This window comes from Capra hircus, chromosome 19 (assembly GCF_001704415.2).
Source record: "Capra hircus breed San Clemente chromosome 19, ASM170441v1, whole genome shotgun sequence".
Taxonomy (NCBI): Eukaryota; Metazoa; Chordata; class Mammalia; order Artiodactyla; family Bovidae; genus Capra; species Capra hircus.
The window spans coordinates 42,033,301-42,056,524 of record NC_030826.1 but is presented as its reverse complement, the minus strand read 5'-3'; the positions used below and the strand labels follow the sequence as shown (position 1 = coordinate 42,056,524).

The 23,224-nt window shown below is 53.8% G+C and overlaps 1 protein-coding gene across 3 annotated transcripts; it reads right to left on the bottom strand.

Moving 5' to 3' along the window:
- Window positions 538-22,477, bottom strand: LOC102185866 (signal transducer and activator of transcription 5A). Of its 3 annotated transcripts, XM_018065112.1 has the most exons (20): window positions 21,834-21,953; window positions 21,343-21,472; window positions 20,839-20,976; window positions 20,358-20,514; window positions 19,180-19,269; window positions 15,994-16,168; window positions 10,331-10,461; window positions 9,949-10,100; window positions 9,324-9,479; window positions 8,742-8,921; window positions 7,203-7,290; window positions 6,973-7,095; window positions 6,331-6,423; window positions 5,692-5,898; window positions 4,886-4,980; window positions 4,670-4,800; window positions 4,088-4,243; window positions 3,294-3,345; window positions 2,903-3,010; window positions 538-1,877 (listed from the first exon to the last, which is right to left on the bottom strand). In XM_018065112.1, the coding sequence occupies exons 3-20, from the start codon at window positions 20,964-20,966 to the stop codon at window positions 1,715-1,717; spliced, it is 2,385 nt and encodes a 794-aa protein (XP_017920601.1). In that variant the 5' UTR covers window positions 20,967-20,976; window positions 21,343-21,472; window positions 21,834-21,953; the 3' UTR covers window positions 538-1,714. The 3 variants fall into 3 exon arrangements, with proteins under 3 accessions (XP_017920601.1, XP_017920603.1, XP_017920602.1); XM_018065114.1 differs by lacking the exon at window positions 21,343-21,472 and having other exon boundaries at window positions 21,834-22,477; XM_018065113.1 differs by lacking the exon at window positions 21,834-21,953 and having other exon boundaries at window positions 21,343-21,759.

Here is a 23,224-nt window from a genome sequence, read left to right as displayed (position 1 = left end):
GCGACAGTCCCTGGACTCTCGGTGCCAATGGAACCAAATGGGGAGACCGTCCCAGCCTCAAATCAGCCGCTTGAAAAAGCACTGGCAGGGGAATGGTGCCACCTGCTGGTCTCTGGGAAGGGACCCGGGGAGGAGGGACTGCAGGGAGGCTCCTGCAGCGCTCCCCGCTCTCCATCGTCCATCCAGCCGGGTTGCCGGCCGGGTTGAGAATGGTGGGCCCCGGCCTTCAGCTGCCACCCTCCAGACTGCTTATAGCAGCAGCTGATAAGGGCAGCAGGCCGGGACCAGAGTTCTCCCCTGCTCCCGCTCCCAGTAATTGCTGTCCTGGCTTTCCCCAACACCTCAAGTTCTTTAGTCTTCTGAGAGACACTGCAAGTATTGGGGCGGGGAAGGGGGGTGGAGTGTGGCGCCCTTAAAAACCACAGAAAAGGGAGCAGGCCTGTAGCTTTAGGCTACAAGTTACAGCGCCAGCTATGCAGGAGGAAAGGAGCGAGAGGACTCCAGCTGTCCCCATGACCCAGGAGCCTTACCAGCAAATTTACGAAAAAAAATATTTTATTCAAAAACTGTTTACACAAATGTGTAGCCTATGTACAAAGTACAAAAGAATCCTGCTTCTTGTCTCCACCTTCCTTGAGAGATGTTTCAACTTGGGACCCTTTCCAGGACTCGGCTGTCAGCTGCCCTGGGGCTGCCTGTGGGCGGCAGCTTCAGAGGGAGGGGCCTTCTCAGACCACAGTCAGTTATGCAACTGCGAAGAAGCCCTATTCCAAGTTCCCCCTCCCAGCAGAGCAGAACGCCATCAGCTTTTACCTCTCTCTCCTCCAGACTCCACAGGCGCACACCAAGTCGCTGGTGCTGCCTCTTGCTGCAGGTTTTTTCCAGGAGAGGGGATCAACCCTGCAAGCCCTGGACCTCTCTCCCCCTCCCCCAACTTCTTCCATAGTGAGCAAGGTTGGAGACAGAGAGGCAAGGAAAGAAGGCTGGGGCCAGATGGAGGAAATGGGATTGGGGTCAGGGAAATGAAGAGCACGAACGTAGGCAGCAGCATTATAGACATGAAGCCGGAGACCCCTGGCTGGGGACCAAGAGGCCAGGGAACTGCAGGCCCGAGGCAAAAGACCCCTTTCTGTGGTGTTTAGGGACATAACCACAGCCTAGATAAGCTCTCAGTTCACAAAAACTCTGGAGTCCCTATTCATAAGATAAGGTATAAAATATCACTCATCATCTCCCTCCTGAGGGGAAGAATCAAAAGACCAACACTGTACCAGAGCAGATCCACGCACACAATTGAGAGGCGAAGCTGCTAACTCAGGAATAAAACTTGAGCTTAGAGAAATTACCTGTCTCCTTTCCCTTCGCAAATAATTCCATTCAAACAGCTGCTGAGCAGACTAAGGCTCTGGCAGGAATAGGTCTGCCTGCCTGGCGTACCTGGGACCACAGAGGCGGCTTGGTCTCTCCCACACAGACAGGCCCAGTGAGCTCTCGGAATGCCTTCATCTGCAGAAGAACAAGGCGGCCGCACACCTAGGACTGCGGAGGCGAAGTGGGCACACCTGGTACACAAACGCGCGCACGTCTACACGTGTACATGGGCTGCCTGCAAAGGCATCAGTATGCACAGAGATACAAACACAAAATCACAATGAATAGGACCCTGCACACTGGGGATTGTTCCCACAGAGGAGTGCAGTGTTCGAACAAACATTCAGGAGAGCGAGCCTCTGGCAGGAGTAAAGAGACCAGTGGGCGGGGGGAGAGAGGGGTCCAGACTGTCCATTGGGCGGCGGAGGAGTTCTTCCACGTGCCGGGCCACATCCATGGTCTCGTCCAGGTCGAATTCTCCATCCTGGTCGAGCACTGGGTCAGGGCTGGGAGGGGGAGAGGGGTATCAGAAGGAGCTGGCCTGCTGCAGAGCCTCAGGCTCCTGGGGGGCAGCGCCCAGCCTGATCCCCATTCAGTCTCATGGGAATAGGACCTGCTCTGGCTAGACGCCCACACCGCCAAGCTGAATCAGTCAGTCACTGGTTTGTTGGAAGACACCCCGGTTCTAGTCTCATTGCTCACAAGCTCATCGAGTGATCTCAGGGAATTCATTTCCCCTGTCCCTGCCCTCCTCTGTAAAACAAGGTGGTTGGGTGAAGGAGGTTTGCCCGTGAGGTCTCAGGCACCAGACACTGAGCACCTATGAAGACCTGGGCCTTTCAACCACGTTATGCCAATCCCCACAGCCACTGGTAAGGTGGGTATTTACTCCACTTTATAGAGGAAGAAACTGAGCCTTGACCATGTTAGGAAGCTTGTTCAGAGCCACCTGGAAGGCAGGTGGAATAAGGACTGGAATTCCAGTTTTTGTGACTCCCAAGCCGGTGGTCGTCCCATGGCAGCAGGCTACCCCCGGCTCAAAAGAGAATGAATCCCCTTCTCTGGAAACTTCAGAGAGGAGCCGTATGTCTTGTTCCCACACGACTCCTAAGAACCACCAACCACCCAGAGATACTCTGTATCAAACCCTGACAACACCCTCACCTGTGCTAAATGCGTTACCTGCAGTCTCTTGCTTGAGCCTGACCCCAGGCCCATATGGTAGGTATTCTTGCCTCCATTTTACAGATAAGGAAACTGAGCATCAGAGAGGCTCAATCATTTTCCCAAGGTCACACAGCTAGTCAGCACCAGAGCAAGGGCCCTGCTACATGTAGTTTCACAACGCTCTATGCTCCTGGTTGGCTGATCTCATCCACCCTGCACCTGGGCATATGCCCAAGCCCACCTGGCCTGGGTGGTCTCAGACGGAGAGGAGCTCTGGTGTCCTTGCCCATTAGCCCTCTGGGCACCCAGCCTGAGGCCGGGTGCCCAATTCCTCCCCCCGGAGCTGCATGAGAACACAACCTACTTCTGTGGGTACATGTTATAGTGAGGCTGGGGGCACACGGCTGGGGAGGGAGCCTGGTCCATGTAGGTGGCGCTGCTTCCAGCAGAGTCTGCAGAGGCGCTCACAAACCTGTGGGAGGAAGCGGAGCCTCAGCGGGGAGGGGCTCGGGGGCACCTTCGTGTCTTTCTCAGGTGTGGAAGGACAACGAGCCCACTGAGCCTAGGGCTCCGAGTGCAGGGGCGGGGCCCTGGGTACCCGCCCCTTGTGACCACGCCCAGTTCCCCTTCCCGGGGCTGGGCCAGGTGGGATGGGGGAGGGAACAGGAGGGGAGGCGGTGAGAGGTGAGGAGAGCCTGGTGGAGGCTGGGGAGAAAAGAGGCCGCAGGAGACCAGAGCTGGACCCGGACACTTACTCAGGGACCACTTGCTTGATCTGCGGCTTCACGTATCCGTCCACTGCTTTAGCTGCCGGGGATCGGGGTGGGCGGGGTGGGGGGCGGGGCCGGGGGGGATGGTGATGAGAACGAAAGTCACTGGGAGCTCCCAGGGGAGTAGACACCCCACTATGCAGTCGGCCCCCCCTCCCCACTCCCCACAATGCCATGGGGCTCATGAGGGATAAGATTTCCCACAGACTCCCATTAAACACCTGCTAATAGTCACCAGGTGACCCCCCCAGACCCCTGATTTCAGTCTCATTCCATCTCCCGCTTCCTTTGCTGGCCCTTGGCTTCCTCTCTCCCTGTCCCCACCCCTGCCAAGGAAACAGAGTCCACACCGAGGAACAAACCCAACCAATGGAGTGGGGCCAGGTTGAAGAGAAAAAAAGCTGTCCATTTTGCTCCCTACCCTCAACTGTGAGGGCAGATTTGAGGGTGGAGAGGGGTGAGGGCAGTTGATTAAGATGGGAGCCCTGCTTTATCTGTGGGTCTGCGTGATCCTGCTCCTCCCCCTACACTGCAGCCGCCTCCTCCTCCAAGGGCACAGAAGGGAGTCCACTCAGTGTTTTGCTTTGCAGGGAAGAAAGCTAGGTCGGGGTTTCTGCTTTCCAAACTCTCTTCAGTGGTGAGCCCTGAAATCCCCGCCGCGTGCCTTGTGCCATCCCGCGGACCAACACTCACAGGGGAAATGGCCCCTGGGCTCTTTCTGGGGTGTACCCGCTGCTTAGCCCCGGGAGTGTGTTGGGAGGTGTGTTGGGTAGACGCACCAAGCACAGGAGTGTAGTACTTGGAGAAGACCTCATCCTTGGGCCGGTCGGGAAACACGTAGATGAGATAGTTCAGGTCCCCCAACCGGTCGGCCAGGGATCGGATGGAGAAATCCCGCGTGGTGAATGGCTTCAGATTCCACAGGTTACGGTCAGCTGTGAAAAGGCCAAGCTTATTTTCACAACCCACCGCCCTCAGGAGGAGGATTGGAGCTGTAGGGCTGGGGGCCAGGCTTGTAGAGACATCCAGGTAAAAGCCTGCACTGCAACCCCACCCCTGTTCTCGGCACAGGGCAAGGAAGTGACCGTGGGCAAGCAGATACCAACAAGTCTGGGTCAGGACAAAGAAGGACTTGCTAAGCAGTTCTGGAGGCTGTTGGGGGTAGTGATGTTAGGTTCTCCCAAGAGGAAAACAATAGAAAGGGACTGGGTTTTTGAGCAACACTCCACCCACCCTCAAAGCTCAGTTCCCATCTTTCCCAGCAGACCCCTTCTAAGGATACAGGCCTGATGGAGAATGGGAATGAGGAAATGAGAAAGAAAGCCACTGGGGCAGGAATGTGGGCAATGCAAGGAACTCACGAGAGTCAAACTTCCAGGCAATGGTGATGCCCCCAATTTCTGAGTCGCTAAAGCGCAACAAGAAGGTACCGTCGGGCTTGTTGATGAGCAGGTCATGGGCCTGTTGCTTGTTCACAAAACCTAGGATGGCCCTGGGTGCACGGAGCACACAGAGTCACTGCTGGGCCACCAGCCACTGTCCCCTGAGCCCCTGACCTCCCACTCCCCGTGCCTCACCCGTCATTCCAGTGGGGCTTGTGATGTTTCTTCAGCACCTCCATGACCCCGTCGAACCACTGCCAGAAGGTGTAGTTCCAGCCGGGCAAGTTCTCCTGAGAGTGCCCAGGAAAGCCCGGGTTAGGGCTTGCGTCCCGTCATCACAGGGGGTCCAGGGAACACTTGGTGCCCCCATGTCCTCACCCAGTGCCTGCGTGCCAAGTCGCTTCAATTGTGTCCAGCTCTTTGTGACCCTATGGACTGTAGCCCACCAGCCTCCTGTCCGTGGGATTTTCCAGGCAAGAATAGTGGAGTGGGTTGCCATGCCCTCCTCCAGGGGATCTTCCTGACCCAGGGATCAAACCCACGTCTCTTTTGTCTCCCGCATTGGCAGGCGGGTTCTTTACCACTAGTGCTACCTGGGAAGCCCATCCTCTCAGACACAGGGATCTAGGACAATCCCATGGAGGGGGTCAAAGGTGCAAGGAATTGTCCAAGCTGGATGAGACCTCCAATGTCATTCCTGCCCAACCCCTTCATTCTATAGATGGGAGCAGTGCGATGCAGCGAAGGGAAGGGGCCTGGCAAATGAGTTAACATGTTGAGGACCAGAGCCCGGGGACCCTGACTTCCAGCCCCGGGTTCTTTCCAAAGTCCTGCCTCGGGTCTCATGGCTGTCTGCACTCCTTGGGGTACCAGCCCCCATCTCTCCTGGTTGTAGGAGAAGGGTCTGTGGGTGGAGGGGGGCCACGGACCAGGTGCCTGTCTGTGAGGTTAGGGAGGGGTGGAGGTAGTCCCAGGCAGGCAGCAGGCAACGCGTCCCTCACCCGATTGAACTGGGACCAGGACACAGACATGCCGTTGTAGTCCTCGAGGTGGCTGCTGCTGTTGTTGAACAGCTTCTGCGCCAGAAACAACAGGTTCTCCTTGGTCAGGCCCCGGTTGCTCTGCACCTCGGCCTTGAATTTCATGTTGAGCGCCTCGCACAGCTGCGGCCACAGGACTTTGTCAGGCACCGCAAATGGCACCCTGCCCTGAGAGGGAGAGAAGAAAAGGGAAAAGATCGAGGGAGTAGGAGGTATTTACACACACAGATATCAAGAGGCAGAGGGGAGTGAGAAAGATCCAGGAAAGGAGACAAAAGCACAATGGAAAGAAAGGGGGGGCGCAGGGGCAGAGGGACGGGTATATAGGGGTAGAGACCCAGACCTGGGCCCTGGGAGCAGAGATCAGGGACCAGATTCCAAGCACCAAGCTCACAGACCTAGGAGACCCGAGTCCCGTGACCCGGAGCCCAGACAGAGCTGAGCTTGTGCTGAGGGCAGGGTGCTTGCACCAGCTGCCCCCGACCACTTGTTTGGCCCAAGGGTGGGAGAAGACCACTCAGCAGGAGCCCTGGGGTTGGGGCTGACTCTGGGAACCTCTGAGGGGCTGGGGGCTGAAGTGGGGGTCCCGCAGGGACTCACCGGCTCAGCAAAGGCATTGTCCCACAGCACGGTGGCGGTAGCATTGTGGTCCTGGCTGCCGTGAACGATGACAACCACAGGAAGGGACAGGGTCTACGGGAATCCAGGGAATGACGGATGAGGGCCTATGACCCTGGTCTTGCCCTCCACTTGGGGGAGGCACCCGACCTCCATTCCTCAAGCCCCTTCCAGCAAAACCAAAGCAGAAATAAACAAAAAACACAGCCCATTTCTTTTTGGCCATTGCCTCAATCCTGTGGGTGGGTGCCAGATTGCTGTGCTGTGCCCAGTCACTCTGATGTGTCCTACTCTTTGGGACCCCATGAACTCTAGCCCACCAGGCTCCTCTGTCCATGGTGATTCTCCAGGTAAGAATACTGGAGTGGGTTAACCCACAGGGGATCTTCCCAACCTAGGGATCGAACCCAGGTCTCCCACACTGCAGGCGGATTCTTTACCATCTGAGCCACCAGGGAAGCCCAGGTCCCAGATTACAATCTAGCAAATAAGCACCAGCAGAGTGAAATTAGGTTTTCTGAGAGCATCATGGGGTAACTGGACTGAGAGTATGCAAGAATTCCAGTCTCTGGCTTTCCCAAGTCAGCTGGGTGGCCTGCAGGGGACAGGGGAGCCAGGCCTCACCTTCACCTGGAACACAAGCTCATTGCTGCCAACACTGAATTGAGACTCAAACAGGACCGTGAACTTCTCTTCCGTCACAGACTCTGCGCCTCGCCGGTCAGCTCGCTTGATCCTCTTGAGGGACTACAGGGCGGGAGATCAGAAGGGGACGAGGAGAACGCGGCAGGTTACAAAGACTCAGGACTCAGCTCCGGGCAGACCTCCCACCTCGGGCCGGGCCCTGTCCTCACCATGTTCCTGAAGTGGGCGCTGAGGGTGCCTGTGGCCTGGTGATACTCCATCACACAGCAATTGTTCAGGATCTCCCCGCTGCACTCACTGCCAAGCAGAGGGGAGCCCATCTCCACTGGGCCCAGGCCCAGAGCACTGTCCTGTATGCACCCTGGGCCCCAGCTTCTCCTGAAGGCCCCACAGCAGCCCCTGACCCCTCCCCTAGGAGCGTTCCTCTGGGCTGACTTTTCTCATCAACCTGAGAGCATCCGAGCAAAGCCCCAAGGGTGGGGCCAATGTTAAAATTCCTTGGGCATCAAGACTGACATGGGGGCCTTTGGCAGCTTTTAGCCCACTTGACATAAAAATCATGACCTCACCCTAACAAGATCCCTGCCATCAACCCCTGCCCTGGCCTCAGTGGGCTTCTCTCCCCTCATTCAGAACAAGCAAGCCCACAGTATCTTGTATGTTTGCTGAATATGCAAGCTCAGTGCCGCCTGGGGACTCCTGTACTTGCCTTCCTGTTACTTTTTTTTTAAGTAATGCATTTTACACTTTGTTATTTTTTAAATTTTTTAAAAAGTTCTGGCTGTACCCCGAGGCATATAGGACCTTAGTTCCCCAACCGGGGATCTAACCCATACCCCCTGCATTGGAAGGTGGAGTCTTAACCAGTGGACCACCAGGCAAGTCCCCCTGTTGCATTCTTGACTTTCTCATTCAGGTCTCCACTCAAATAGATCCTCAGAAAGGCCCTCCTTGGCCATCCATGTGCTGTTGCGACATCTATCCAGGCGCTTTGATATTGCTTGGCCTTAATTTTCTGTCTAGACTCTATTGACTTTTGACGCTGCCTGATTTTTAAGAGTATATGACTGTCTTGTTCCCAGCCCAAAGGCATAAGAGAGTGAGAACTCTTTGTCATCTTCGTCATCCCAGCCCCAGAGCACACAGTGGGCCTCAGTACTCAGGACCCAGTCTCTCCCCTCACTCATTCCCGCCCTCCTTCATTCATTCCCACGCCCTTCACGGGTGGCCTGGCCTAATCCCAGGACCTCACCCCTGGGTTCTCCATCCACCACGCCCATTGTCTGCTCCTCCTTGAGACGGGCCCATGTTCTCTCTGCCCGAACGTCTGCCCTTTCCACGCCCGTTCATCATCTCCTCCTAGTCATCCTGCAGCCTTGAAACTAGCTGTCATTCTGTCCCGCCCCCTCCATGACCCACTTTCATGGTGCCCCAGTCATCTCTCTTGTCATGTGTCAGCAAGTAATCAATTCTCGTGTCTGCTGTCTGCTAGCCTAAAGGTTGGGCCGTGATGGAGCCTGTCAGTGTGGATCACAGCAGTGTGCCAGCACTCAGCACAGGTCCTGGGACACCCTAATAGTGAAATCCTTGTTGATTTACTCTGTGGGCGAGGAGGACCCCCAGACAGACAGAGTGAGCTGGAGAGACATGGGACCACCTTGCAACGCAAGACAAAGAGTGGGAGGCCCCGTGTGTCCTCGTCACCTGGGACGCCAGCTACAGAGCAGATGCAGGAGCGGGCAACGTACTTGCGGGTGTTCTCGTTCTTGAGCAGTGACTTGGCCTGCTGCTCGCTGATGATGGTGGCCTTCACCTGGGGCGGGTTCATGTGCACGTTCAGCTTCCCGCCCACCAGCAGACGCACGGTGGCCGCGAACTTGGTCTGGGTCTTCAGGACCTGAGGGGGCTGCTTCTCGATGATGAATGTGCTGCGGGGACAGGAGAGACTTCAGGGGACAGGACTCTGGCGCCACCTTCCACGTGGGGAGGCTGCCTTGCACCAGGCTGAGCAGGTGAAGGGAGGGCTTGGGGCACAGTCCACCCTCCCTGGGGGCCACAGTGAGTCAGGGGAGCTGGCGGGAAGGGAGGCAGTGAAAGGAACTCAGCAGCTGAAATGAGTTGCAGGAGACAAACACCTGTATAGTATCCACAAGAAATACTGGGCGAGGTCAACAGCAAGAGGCCATAGCAACAAGGGATGGAGAGGGATGGGATGAGGGTGTGAGGCAGAAACTGAAGGATTTAAGCCAGAGCTCCCCATCTGCAAAAACCCTGCTGCCCCCCCGCCACCCAGAGCAACCAGATGGGAGCGGGGCGTGGCCAGGAGTCACCTGGTCACCAGGGCTGAGATGATGTCCGTGATGGTGGCGTTGACCTCAGCCAGCATCTCCTCCACGGGGCCGGGGATGGGCAGCTGCTGGCAGAGGTGCTCGGCTCTGCGGATCTGCTGCCGGTTCTGCCAGATGATCTCCGCCAACTTCTCACACCTGAACGCGAGCCCCGGGGCCCAAGGGAAGGACACTGGCTTCACCCCCATCCTGCAGGCCAGAAGCTGGCAGGCGCCCAGGCGGGGACCAGGCCCACACCCAGCTCCATCCCCAGGAAGGCCTGGCACCCAAGCCACCTCGCCTGTTCCCTGGGCACAGCAGAGATGCCCTGCCTGCCAGAAACCCAGAGAAACACCCAGGAGGAGCGACGCTGACTGGGGTCCAACCAGCCTGAGTGTCACTTTGCCACCTGGCCCCATCCCAGCATCCAAGCCAGTGATGCCCCTCCAAGGGGAGTGGGCACAGGAAAGGACGCCAGCGTCAGCATCAAACCAGACCACTGGTGGGATAAGACCCGTGCCCAGACAGAGGGAGCCAGCTGCTCATGCAGACGTGGGCACAAACAGCAGCTGGCAGCACCACCCTGAGCCCCTGCTGCCTGCCCCTCCCTGCCCCCCACCCCTGGTACCAGGACTGTAGCACATCCAGGCTGCCCTCGGGGGGGCCTCCGTTCCCCGCCAGCTGCTGCCGCCGCTTCCACTGGATCAGCTCATCATCCAGGATGATGGTCTGCTGCTTCCGCAGCAGCTGCAGGGTCTTCTGGTGCTTCTCGGCCAGCTCCTGAGGGTCGGGCGGTGGCTCAGCGGGCCCTTCTGGGCTCTCAGAACAGCCCTGCAGGGCCTCCTCCTCCCAGACCGACTCTGCCCCTCAGGTCCCATGAGGAAGAAGGCCCTGGCTTCCTGCCCCACCAGGTCCTGTTCTCCTCCTGGCTCTCTGCCTCCCTTAGGGTTCCCAGGACAGCTCGGGGCGTCACCGCCCCCGGGGAGGGGAGGGACACTGAGCCCACTCACCACGCGGTACTGCTGCAGCGTCTGGGCCTCGCGCTGCAGCCAGGCCTCCAGGGACACCTGCTTCTGCTGGAGGGCTGTCTCCCGGCTCAGTCGCTCCTGGGGGTTCAGCTGGGCCAGCTGGGCAAACTGAGCTGGAGGAGGGGACAGGACACCATGACCATGACCTCCCCGGCCCAGCCGGGAGCCCATCTGTTCTGGAGGCAAGACCCTCGAGGGGACGTGTCTGACCAGCAGCCGGTCAGGTTCCACAGCAACGGGGCCCAGAGATGAGAAGGCTCTGGCCCCTGTGCCCCGACTCTGAGCTCCCCTCGGGAAGTGGGGAGATGGAAGCCTGGGGACAGCTGAAGAGGAGCCTGCCCTGGCCAAGCCCCTACTTAGCCCGCCTCACCCCATGCGCAGTCTGGCTTGGAGCCACCATGTCTGGTCTGAAGTGAACCCCACCCTTCACCAGGTGGTGAACTTGGGCAAGTCACCCCCCTCTCCTATGCCTCAGTTTTCCCATCTGTGAAAGGGGAGCATCAAGAGACATCTGCCTCAGCGGCTGCTGGGAGGTTAAGTAAGTGATGAGACAGAAATGCGCAGGAAGCTGCCCGGCACAGTTGGCCCCAGAGGGAAGTCAGTCATGGTTAATGGGTTACATGAGGGGATGAAAGGCAGATGGAGCAGCTCCCAGCCCCAACCTCATGGGCACAGCCTCGTCAGGCTCTGACAGGGCTCTGTCCTGTCTCCCAGGCTCAGCAGCCTCTCCTCAGGGAAGGGGGGTTTCTTCAGGGGGTGAAGGTCCCTAACATGCTTATCCAAGTTGGTCACTGTGAGCTCAGCTGACCAACCAGAAGAGAGACACAGAGAGAGTTGGGGCCACTGGGGACACAAAAGCAGTGAGAGTCTCTCAGGAGAGCGAGGCAGTTTCTCTCCACACCGGCTCTCAGGCAGCTCATCAATGGCAGAATATGTAACCAGGCCTCACTGACTCCTTCTGCAAACAACTTGTGATGAAATACTTAAGACACAGGAAGTAGAGAGGATGATACAAGGAACACCTGTGTATCAAGAAGCCGCTTAAGAAATCAAGCACTTCCATGGTGAAGCACCTGTACCCCTCCCCTGCTGGTAACCCCATCCCTCCCTCCACAGGTAACCACTGTCCCCAGTGCTGGCATCCAACCCTCACCAATGGCCTTTCTGAACATCTCAGGGGCCTCACTGGGGCTGAGTCAAGAAGACATGAGCATCAATCACAAGTCTTGGTCAAACTCCTGGCAGGCCTCTGTGGGCCATGTCACAAGGCCGAGACCCTGTCCTATGGACACACAAGGCTGGGACAGACTAAAGCAACTCTATTCAAGAGAACTTAGAAATATGGCTCCATTCTGACTGCAGGGGACTGAGCAGGCAAGGAACAGAGCAGAACAATCTGGACAGCCACTCGGAATCCTGCCACCCACAGGGAGACAGTGATAATCCCAACACTGGGACCTGGCTTCCTTATGCAAGTGACCCACTTAAGTCTCTCCTGGCAAATTGCAGAAGCTTCTGGGAAGGACGCCAGGAGACGTGAGGCAATTGTCTGCTCCACTGGAGGGAGCTGAGACTGCCCTCACACAAACAGATCAGTCATCTGTGTTTCTGATGTGTGCACTTGATAAATGAGACTGAACTGACATTGCAGGATGGGGACAAACCCAACCTCCCAAGTAGGAAACAGAAAACCCAAGAATAGGATCATCCATTCTGTGAGCCAGTCAGTGGCCTTGGGTAGAAATAAGAGCCTGAAATCTCCTGTTCCCTAATCTTGGAAAAGGGCTATCCTTTCTTTCACGTCAATCTTGGTTGGATTCAGATGTAATGAAGACCTTCTCGAATCATCCCCCCAACTTTTATTCAATGCCTGCTACGACTCAGGCAATGTGCTAATCTCAAGATACAGAAAACACCCATAGGGTAGGGTAGGAGGAAAGCTTAATGGTTAAATTAAAACAGCATCTTTAAAAGTTTAAACAATTAAAAGGAAGAACAGAGGAACAAAAACCAAAAAGGAACAAAACAAAATAAATATTAAAATGTGGACCTCAAGCGATGGGTATTTAACATTACATTAAATATTAATAAACTGAACACCTCAATTAAAAGCAGAGATTTTCAGAATAAACACAAAAAGCCTCAACTATGTGCTGTCTACATTTCGAATTTTTTAAAGCATGAATAAAAAACTGGAAATAGAACTGCCATATGACCCAGCAATCCCACGGCTGGGCATACACACCGAGGAAACCAGAATTGAAAGAGACATGTGTACCCCAGTGTTCGTCGTAGCACTATTTTCAATATCCAGGACATGGAAGCAACCTAGATGTCCATCGGCAAACAAATGGATAAGAAAGCTGTGGTACATATACACAACGGAATATTACTCAGCTATTAAAAAGAATGCATTTGAATCAGTTCTAATAAGGTGGATGAAACTGGAGCCTATTATGCAGAGTGAAGTAAGTCAGAAAGAAAACCACCAATACAGTATACTAACAAATTTAGAAAGATGGTAATGATGACCTTATATGCGAGACAGCAAAAGAGACGCAGATGTATAGAACAGTCTTTTGGAGTCTGTGGGAGAAGGCAAGGGTGGGATGATTTGAGAGAATAGCATTGAAACATCTATATTATCATATGTGAAACAGATCACCAGTCCAGGTTCAATGCATGAGACCGTGCTCAGGGCTGGTGCACTGGGATGACCCTGAGGGATGGGATGGGGAAGGAGGTGAGATGGGGAAGGAGGTGGGAGGGGGGTTCAGGATGGGGAACACGTGTACACCCATGGCTGATTCATGTCAATGTATGGCAAAAACCACTACAATATTGTAAAGTAATTAGCCTCCAATTAAAATAAATAAATTAATTTAAAAATAAAAAATAAATAAAAAGCATGAATAAAAATACATTGTGTTAATATAGGATAAAAAGGCTGGAGGTGTTATAGTAATATATGATAGATCCCAGACAAAGAGTGATACCATAGATCAGGAAAGGTATTCCATAATTATTAAGGGGTCAATCAATCAGAAGACATGCTAATTATAAGTAATTATAAATAACTAGCGGAGAAGGCAATGGCACCCCACTCCAGTACTCTTGCCTGGAAAATCCCATGGACGGAGGAGCCTGGTAGGCTGCAGTCCATGGGGTCGCTGAGTCGGGCACGACTGAGCGACTTCACTTTCACTTTTCACTTTCATGCATTGGAGAAGGAAGTGGCAACCCACTCCAGTATTTTCGTCTGGAGAATCCCAGGGACAGAGGAGCCTAGTGGGCTGCCGTCTCCGGGGTCGCACAGAGTCGGACACGACTGAAGCGACTTAGCACAGCATAGCATAAATAACTATAAATATATATGCTTCCCTGGTGGCTCAGACAGTAAAGAATCTGCCTGCAATCTGGGAGACCTGGGTTTGATCTGATCTGGTCCAGGATCTGGGAAGATCCCCTGGAGGAGGGCATAGCAATCTACTCCAGTATTCTTGCCTGGAAAATCCCCATGGACAGAGGAGCCTGGTGGACTACAGTCCATGAGGTCACAAAGAATTGGATATGACCGGGAGGCTAAAAGTGAAAGTGAGCGGATTTGCTCAGTCGTGTCCAACTCTTTGCCACCCCATGGACTGTAGCCTACCAGGCTGCTCCATCCGTGGGATTCTCCAGGCAAGAATACTGGAGTGGGCTGCCATTTCCTTCTCCAGGATATCTTCCCAACCCAGGGAATCCACCGAGCAACTAAGCATGGCATAAATATATATGCTTCAAATAATAAAGCTTCAAAAAACATAAAATATTTACATAAGGAATATTTGCATAAATAATCGGAGAATTACACAACACAGTAGATCTTGATACCTCTCTATCTATAGGAGCAATTAGGCAAAAATAAATCAATAAAGATATATATCAGTGGTTCTCAAAGTATGAACCAGGGACCCCCGAGGGTTTCCTAGAACCCTTATAGGAGGTCCACAAGGCCAGAACTATTTTCATAAAATCATAAGACTTTATTTGCCTTTTTTTCTTTTATTCACTTATAAGTATACAGCAGAGTTTTCTAGAGGCTATAAGATATGTGATATTACAACAGCTTGAAAGCCAGATCCAGCTATCTCCGACTAAGCCTAACATTAAAGAGATTTGTAAAAATGTAAAAAACAATGCCACTCTACTCACTAAAGTATGTTTGGAAAACATAGATGTTATCGGTTTCTCGGTTTGTTTGTTTTTTTACTTCATTATGTTAACATTATATACTATGTTAAATACGTTAACATTATTGAATTTATTATTGCTACCTTTAAATGAAACAACTTCAGAACATACATTCTTTTCAAGACCACAAAATACATTCATCAAGATAGAGCACATGCTGGGGCACAGAGCAAGTCTTCATAAACTTGAGAGAGGAAATCATACGCATGAGCTCTCTGACAACAATAGAACTCAGCCATGGAATGAAATCAATAATGACATGACATCTAGAAAAAAAACTCAAATATTTGGATATTAAACAATATACGTCTGAGTAGTGTATGGGTGAAATAAATAGAAGAGAAATTAGAAAATATTTCAAATTGAATGATAATGGTACACAGCATAGCCAAGATGAGATGCAGCTAAAGCATTAATGAGAGGGAAATCAATAGCTCTGAATATACACATTAGGAAAAAGAAGGGTCTAAAATCAATGACCTAAGGTTCTACCTTAAGAAGTCAGAAAAATAAGAACAAGGAGAAGGTGGCTTCCTGTTCTCACTTAGATAGGGGTGATACAGCTCTGGGGTCAATTTGAAGTGGAGGAAGATGAGTCATGTTTCAAGGCTCCTCAAAGGGTACCGTAAGGACACCTAGTGGGGTTAATTCCTTCTGGGTTAATTTTTTTCCCCCACACCCTAATCATGGCAGCTACTAGAAAATTATAGACCTCAGAGACAGCAGAGTTTTCCACTGTCGCGTCCTCCTCCCATCTTTACCTCCTATTAGTGAAGCTCAAGAAGGGGCATTCTGGAGTTCCACCTCTCCCCAGCCTGGTTCAACCAGGGGACTCCCAACCTAGGTTTTCCCTCTGATTGGGGAACACTCTGTCCACATTCATTCATTCGTTCACCGAGATACAGAATACTGGTTAATAAAACATAGGGATTTTATGAATATCTCTAGTTAATATCCAGTTCTGCAACTTACAAGAAGCCCAGGCCAAACTGCATGTTCTCTTTGAACATCAGTTTTATTATTTGCAAAACAGGAATAAAGAATACTGGAGTGGGAAGCCATTCCCTTCTCCAGGGAATTTTCCCGACCCAGGAACCGAACCTGGGTCTCCTGCATTGCAGGCAGATTCTTTACCATCTGAGCCACCGGGGAAACCCCACTTAATTCTTAGGGCTATGGTAAAAGTTGTATTGAATAACACAGTCGTATTGAGTAAAGGTTGTATTGAATAAGGGTTTAGCCTGGAGCCTGGCCCACAGCAGGGGCTCCATCACTGGAGCTGTTACTTGGACCAAGCTTTGGGTAAGGCTCTGGGGAGACAGACATGGACCTAGCCCCAACCCTGCAGGAGTTCACAAAGTGGTCTCACTCTGGTCCTCCAGACATGCACTGCCCTCCCACACCAGGCTCACCCTGGATCCTCAGGCTCTCCTGATACTGGATGATGAAATACTCTTGAGTCTGTTGCAGCTTCTTCAGCTCATTCTCTGTGTCCTGTGTGACCAGTCGCAGCTCCTCAAATGTCTGGTTGATCTGAAGGTGTTTCTGGGACATGGCATCAACCAGGATCCCAGCAGAAGAATTACCCTGGAGACATATCAGGGGAGGGTGCAGGCAGCAGTGAGCTGGGCAGTGAGGATGGGAGAAAAACCTCAGGCCTTGGGGAACACCACCAATACTATAGACCCCAGACACCAAATCTAGAATAAGAAGGAAGGGTACTTTGAGTCAGAAGAAGAGTCATTTGCCAAAATAGGGGTGGAGGGGGTAAAGGAGGCGAAACAGGTGACCTGGCAGACTCTGGTAGAAACTTCTGTTGCAGTTCTGACCTCCATCTGAGTACCCCACACAAGGTCCATCTGAGTTCTCTCTGGAGAGACTAGAACCCAACCCATCCCAGGAGTTACCTGAGTTTTCCTACTAAGGATGATGGCCCCTCATTTCAGAATCATTCACTGATCCCATGCCATGATGTTAGATGCTGGGGACATGATGGGGAACAAAGCCATGTGAACACACGTCATCTGTGTCCTCACTAAGACCTGGGGACTGAGGGAAGAGTGTGACCCGCTCATGGGTGGAGTCCTGAAGACCCTCAAGTGAAGGTACAAGGAGGCATCAACAAAGGCTTTGTGGATCCAGCCATTCAGCTAACCTGGTTGGATCTATTCCTTCAACCAAGTGTTCTTTTTTTAAATTTTACTCACTTATTTATTCTTGGCTGTGCTGGGTCTGTTACTGCTCATGGGCTACTCTCTATTGTGGTGCAAGGGCTTCTCATTGCAGTGGCTTCTCTTGTTGCAGAGCACAAGCTCTGGAGTTCAGTAGTTGTGTCCCACGGGCTTAGGTGCGCCATGGCATGTGGAATCTTCCTGCACCAGGAATCGAACCCATGTCCCCACCATGGGCAGGTAGATTCTTAAGCAATGGACTCCCAGGGCAGTCCTCAACCAAATCTTTAGGGCCTCTCCAGTAAACTGCTCTCAGAATAAAACCCAAACTCCCTTCACAGCCTCCACGGCCCTAGCCAGGGGCCTCTGCCTACCCCACCCCCAGCTCCATTGTTGCCCAACCACACTGGCCACTTTCTGTTCCTTGGATACACAGGGAGTTCCTGCCTCAGGCCCTTTGCATGTTTTGTTCCATTACCCTGGAACATTCTGGCACTAAATCTTCCTGAGGTTGGCACTTCCATTGGCACCTTTTCAGAGTGACCTCTTCTGAAGAGTTACATTAAAATAGGACTGCCCTACTGAACGTGTCATGTTCCTGCATGTTCCTTCTTGTCTGCCTCTCTGCACTAGAAAGTGAGCTCCCTAAGGACCAAGACTTTGTCCTGTTTGGTGCACAACAAAATCCTCAAGGCCCAGAACATCAGAGGTGTCCAAGAACAGCTTGATGACTGGAGGACTATTTTTCCCCCAACCATAACAGCACCTGCCTTGTAGGCAGGTATTTCTTAACTGGAACTGGACTCATTCCTATGTTTACAGATAGCTCTGTAATTGCACCAAGTCAAGAATTGTACCAGTTGACCCTCTGTGACCTGGCTTCTGCCCAGTTGGCTCCCTTCTCCCCAGTAGCACTAAACACTTAAAATTCTTCAAATGTCATAAGATGGCTTGTGCCTTCTTGCCCTCATATATACTGTTGCTATTTATTTATTTTGCATTTTCTTTATTTCTATTTTTGGCTGCACCTTGTGGTATGTGGTATCTTAATTCCCCGACCAGGGATCAAACCCATGCCTCCTGCAGTGGAGGGTAAAGCCTTAACCACTGGACCACCAGGGAAATCCTACTGCTGCTACTTTTCACTAGAAAACTCATTCCACCTTCTTCCTCCCTCTTTCCTCATTATAGTCAGGCATCTTTTTCCTCTGGACACCCTTCCCACTACTGGCCAGCCTGCCCCAATCTGATTTGGATCCTTTTTCCATATAGGCTGACTTAGCAGCAGAGTCCTAAAGATCTATCACAGCCTGAATTCCTTTCAGGTGGAGGCCAGGACTTTATCTGTTTCTCCCACCCTAGTCCAGTGTCAGACGCACAGCAGGACCTCGATAAATGTTTACTGAATGACCTCTCAAATTCTTGATATCAGTGTCCACCGCAAGTAAATAATAACTATGACTTCACTTCAGGCCACTACTCTGTGGCCATTACCTAAGGGATATCATTTAATGAAATTCATTTTGCTTTACTGCGGATAATGTACCATTTGCATCACTGTCCAAGCATATGTCCGAGAACTTTATGATTTCAGAACCTGGGGAACAGGTCCCTGCTCTGCCTCCCTGGGCCTTGCTTCTCTGAGCTTGCCCAGGTTAATTCTTTTGACACAGACCTCCATTTTTCCTCATAGACCCCACCAGAGGATATTTCTTCTTTTGCCCCTGGCCTCATTTATTCAATGGCAAATCTTTCCCCTAGTGATGTGTAATGCCACCTCTGACATAGATTGAGTTTCCAGATGTGTGTGTGTGTTTAGGGCTTCCTCCTCTTCATTTGTATGTGTCTGTTCTTTGCTCTGGGCTTCCCAGGTGGCGCAGTGGTAAAGAATCCACCTGCCAAGGCAGGGGACACAAGAGATGTGGGTTTGATCTCTGGGTCGGGAAGATCCCCTGGAGTAGAAAATGGCAACCCGCTCCAGTATTCTTGCCTGGAAAAATCCATAGACAGAGGAGCTTGGCAGGCTACAGTCCACAGGGCTGCAAGAGTCAGACACGACTGAGCGATTAAACACACAGCACACATCCTTTGCCCACATGGTATCTCATTTAATCCTCAAGATAGCCCTATAGGGTAGATACTATGACTACCCTTATTTATAATAGGGAAAAACCGGAGGCTCAGAGAGGTGAGGTAACTTGCTCAAGTCACACAGCTAGTAAATAGTAGAGCGAGGGAGTGGGAGCTTTGTGTGTGGGAGGGGTGTCAATCTACACCTGCATGTAATATGGCCTCTCACACTTGCCCGTGTAGGTTATTTCTTTGGTGCTCTCTCTTGCCAGTATTTATAAAACAGAGCTCTGTCTGGAGAGGAGAGCAGGTGGGAGGACTTCTCAAAATCTTTCCCGAAACCCACAGGGCACTCACATTGGTGGCTTCTCGGACCAGCCTCTGCTCATTGTACAGAATGTGGCGAATGCAGCGCACCAGCTCCATGGGGCAGCGGTCGTACGTGTTCTGAAAGAATCCAACAGCGGCTGCCAATGGCCACCCTCTGCTCCCACCATGCCCACTGCAGTGCCACCCACTCCTTCCTCTCCTCCAGCCTATGTCTCAGCTTCCACTCGGAAGCCTCAGGAAAGGCCACCAGAACCTCTCTCTCTCCTTGACTTGATTTCCCCTCCCAGATCTTCACATTCGGTTCGCAGTGTGTTAGAAAGCCACAGGTTACAAAGTATTTCCAATCTGCCATCACCTTTGACTTGTGCATCATAGAAACCCTATGACATAAGCAGAAACCATTATCCTCATTTCACAGATGAGAATACTGATGCTCAGAGAGATTGAGTACTTGTCCAAGGGCAAACAAGTGAGTGAGCAGATGACTCAAGACTCGGGGCATCTAATGCCAAGGTCAAGGTACTTTCCATTATAGTCCTGGCCCTGGGTTCCTATTTTACTTCCCTTCCCACACCCCCCACACCCCAGGTTTCTCCTGTTTCCTGCCCTCTTTGGGATGGACTTTTTATTTCCTTGGCACCCTACTGCTTGTATTCAAGAAGGCTCTCTAAAAATTCAAGTGAGTTCCAATAAATGCTCATCTATGATTACCATCCACATCCCTTTCCTATTTCCACAAAAATTTCCTCTTTCCCCTATACTCCTTCCTCCCACACCCTCACCTTACATTAAACCCTTAATTCAAGGCTCCAGGACAACGCCGCTCCTCTCGCGTGCACTTGCCCTAAGAGGGATGTCTGGTTGCCCTACCCCCTCCTTTCTAGAATCTGTCGGTGTTCCTTTCTCTCACAACAGAATTTTGACTCAGGCTACTTCCATCCCTTTTGCCTGATCTACCCAGAAAGTGCTTTCACCCATCCCCCTTCTCTTGGGGACAAACATGTCCCATCTCTTACTTTGTCATAGGGCTAAGGGAATCCGACAGGTCTGATTTAGAAAGAGGGGGTGGGGGAAATTGAAGCACAGATAAGCTCAGGGTCATACAGTGAGTCAGTGGCCAAACCAGGAAAAAACCCAGGGGTTCTGGTGCTGGAAAGAGAAGGCGGACACTGTTTCCCTGCAGATGGCTTGCAGCTCACGCCCACCTGGAGCTGCGTGGCGTAGTGCCCCAGCTTGATCTTCAGTAGGAACCCGTCTTCCCCGACTTGGTGCTCTGCCTTCTTCTGCAACTCCTGCACCAGGCCCTCCAGGAGCTGGGTGGCCTGGGCCCGGTCCTGGGGATTGTCCAGGTCGATGGCATCCCTTAGCGCAAGTCAGGAAAGAGAAACCTGCTATGGTGCCTCCTCGTATGAGGAGGTCAGGTACCAGGAAGGACGGGAAAATCCCAGGCTCCTGCCCACAAGACTTGCTCCCTGCAGCTCCACAGGCATCAGAGTCTAGAAACATCCCCTTTCCCCTCCCAGACTCCCATTTCCTTGTTCCCCTTTCCCTGGGACACCACCCCTTCCACACAGGGAGGGACAGCCAGGATCAGAATCTCCCCAAACCACCAAGAGGAGACGTAAAGGCCAAGGGGCCTGGATGGTTAGGGACCCGCAGAGCAAGGCGCCGGGCAGGGGAACCTACCACGGCTGGCTCTCAATCCACTGCGCCAAGTAATGCCGGACCTCGATGGGGAAGTGCTGCCCGTATAGCACCTGCATCTGGCGCAGGGCATCTCCCTGCAGCTGCTGGGCCTGGATCCAGCCCGCCATGTCCGTTCACCTAGGGCGAGCAGAGCGCTGAGGAGGTGCCTTCTCGGCACAGGCGTGGACTGGGCCTGCCCCCAGCCCTGCCATGCCCACCCATCCCTGGACCGCGGTCAGGCCAGGCCCCTCCCTTCCCACAGACACGCTTTCCTGTGCGGGAAGAAAGACGGTGAGGAGGGGAAGGCCGTCCTTCCCTCCAGCGAGGAACCCGCTGAGGCTTGGGGAGGGGCTCCCGAAAGTCAGGTGCCCTCCCCCTCTTCCTCTCCCCTCGCCCCACCGGGGCTTCCCGGGGTGGGGGTTGGGGGAACAGCTAGAAACTGAAAGAGAAGCTTGATGGCGGAGGCCCTCGGGCCCTCTGGGGAGGACTGCAAACACCCCCTACCCTGCTTCGAACTCCGAGTCTCCGTTTCTGGGAACGCGGGGATATTCCAGCCCAAAGCTAGGGCACCGAAGGTTTCCCCCGGACGGCTCGGCAACCGCTGGCACGTGGCTGGGGTGTTCAGGAGGGAGGGCTGGGGAGACAAGACACTCCCTCTCTCGGGCTGCGCCCCCCGCACCTCGCTGTGCCCCGACGTCTCCCACTGTCCAGTCCGACAGCGCCCCCTGCCCACCGAGGGTGAGGACGGCGCCCACCCTCGGCCTCCTCCCTCCATCCGCGTCCCGCGTCCCTCGTCCACGCGTCGCCGAAACTCCCTCTGGGTCCCGGGGACCGTCCCCGGCGCCCCTCCGGCTGTCGGGCTCCGGGGCCTGCGGGGCGAGGACCCGGGCAGCAGCAGCAGCAGCAGCAGCAGCAGCAGCAGCAGCAGCAGCAGCAGCAGCGGGGTGCCCCCTCTGGGCGCGCGTCGCCGGGGACGCGCTGCCGGGGCCACCCACCTGGTCGTGCCGGGCGGTCCGGCGACGGGGCCGGCGCTCGCTCCGGGCCGGGGCTCCTGGCGGCGGCGGCGGCGGCGGCTGTTACTACAGGAAGGAGCCGAGAGCAGCGATTTCCTCCTCAAAGGTCAGCTGCCTCTGACAGACCATACACAGCGCGCGAGCTCTTGCCAGCACCCCTCCCAGGCTCGGTCGCTCTCTCCCCGCCTCCGCCCTCGGTGGCTGGCTCCCCGGCGAGTGCACGGCGGCGAGGCGGGGCGGCGCCGAGCGCGGGGGGCTGCTCCGACGGCGGGGTCCCCCGGGAGTCCCAGCCGGCCCTCGCCGGCGACCCCGCGGAGCTGCCGCAGACCGCGCTGGGCAAGAGGGGCGGGAGTGGCTGGAGGCTGGGAGTGGGAGGGCTGGGAAATCCCGGGCTCTGGAAATCCCAGCGCGGGGCCTCAGTTTTCTCATCTGTCAAAAGGGAGGAGGAAAGAGTTGGAGCAGCTGGAGATGCGGGCGTTTGTCATCTTCTGAGCCTCTAGATTTAAGAAGTCTAACGTGTGTGTGTGTGTGTGTGTGCGTGCGCGTGTGGGTTGGGGACACAGCTTTTGTGATCTCAGAGGCAAAGCCGTATTGAGGGGAAGGGCTGGGGATTCCAGAGATTGCCAACTCACTTAGAGGCCCCCCTGCCCTGCCCCTCCTTCCACGACTTTTCTGTGCACTCCCCTGTGCAGCAGAAACAGGAAAGAACCCTGGCAGTCAAATGTTTCAAGCCCTGGAAATTTTGCAGATGAGAAATGGAGTCCAGAGGGATGAGGGGGCCTTGCCTAGGGTCCCACAGTGGGCACAGGACCAAGTCCACAAACCATGGTCCATACAGGATCCTACCTCTCCGTTCACTCCCAGCCCGGTCACATCTGAGGCTGGTCCTATCTTCAGAAAGTCCAGGGAGAGGTGACGCGAATGCTCACAAGGTCACCACTGCCTACAGGCCTTGCTGGAACAGGCAGCACCTTCTCCTTGCCTGGCCTGGGTCACAGCCCCCTCCCCAAGAGCCCCCTGGGGGAGTTGAGCAAGGCTACCCTGGAAGTCTTCCATTCCCTTTCCCCAGCTTCCGTCTCCTCTGGGGCCTCCCCTCTGCCTGGCAGCTGGTATTGGCAGCACCAAGGGAGGGGCCCTTCTGCTGCCCACTCATAGCTGGCTGGGCCAAGACCTGCTACCCTGGGGGCAATCATTCTCCTCTCCCTCCCTCCCCAATTCCTTCTTGGATTTGCCCTTTTCTCTCCATTCCCTCCCACACCACCCCCTACCCCATCTTCTTACCACTCATTACTTCCCCACTTTCATTCTTTTATTTCAGAAAAAACAAAACAAAAACGAAGCTTAAAGCTGCCGAAGCTGGATCACCTCCCCCC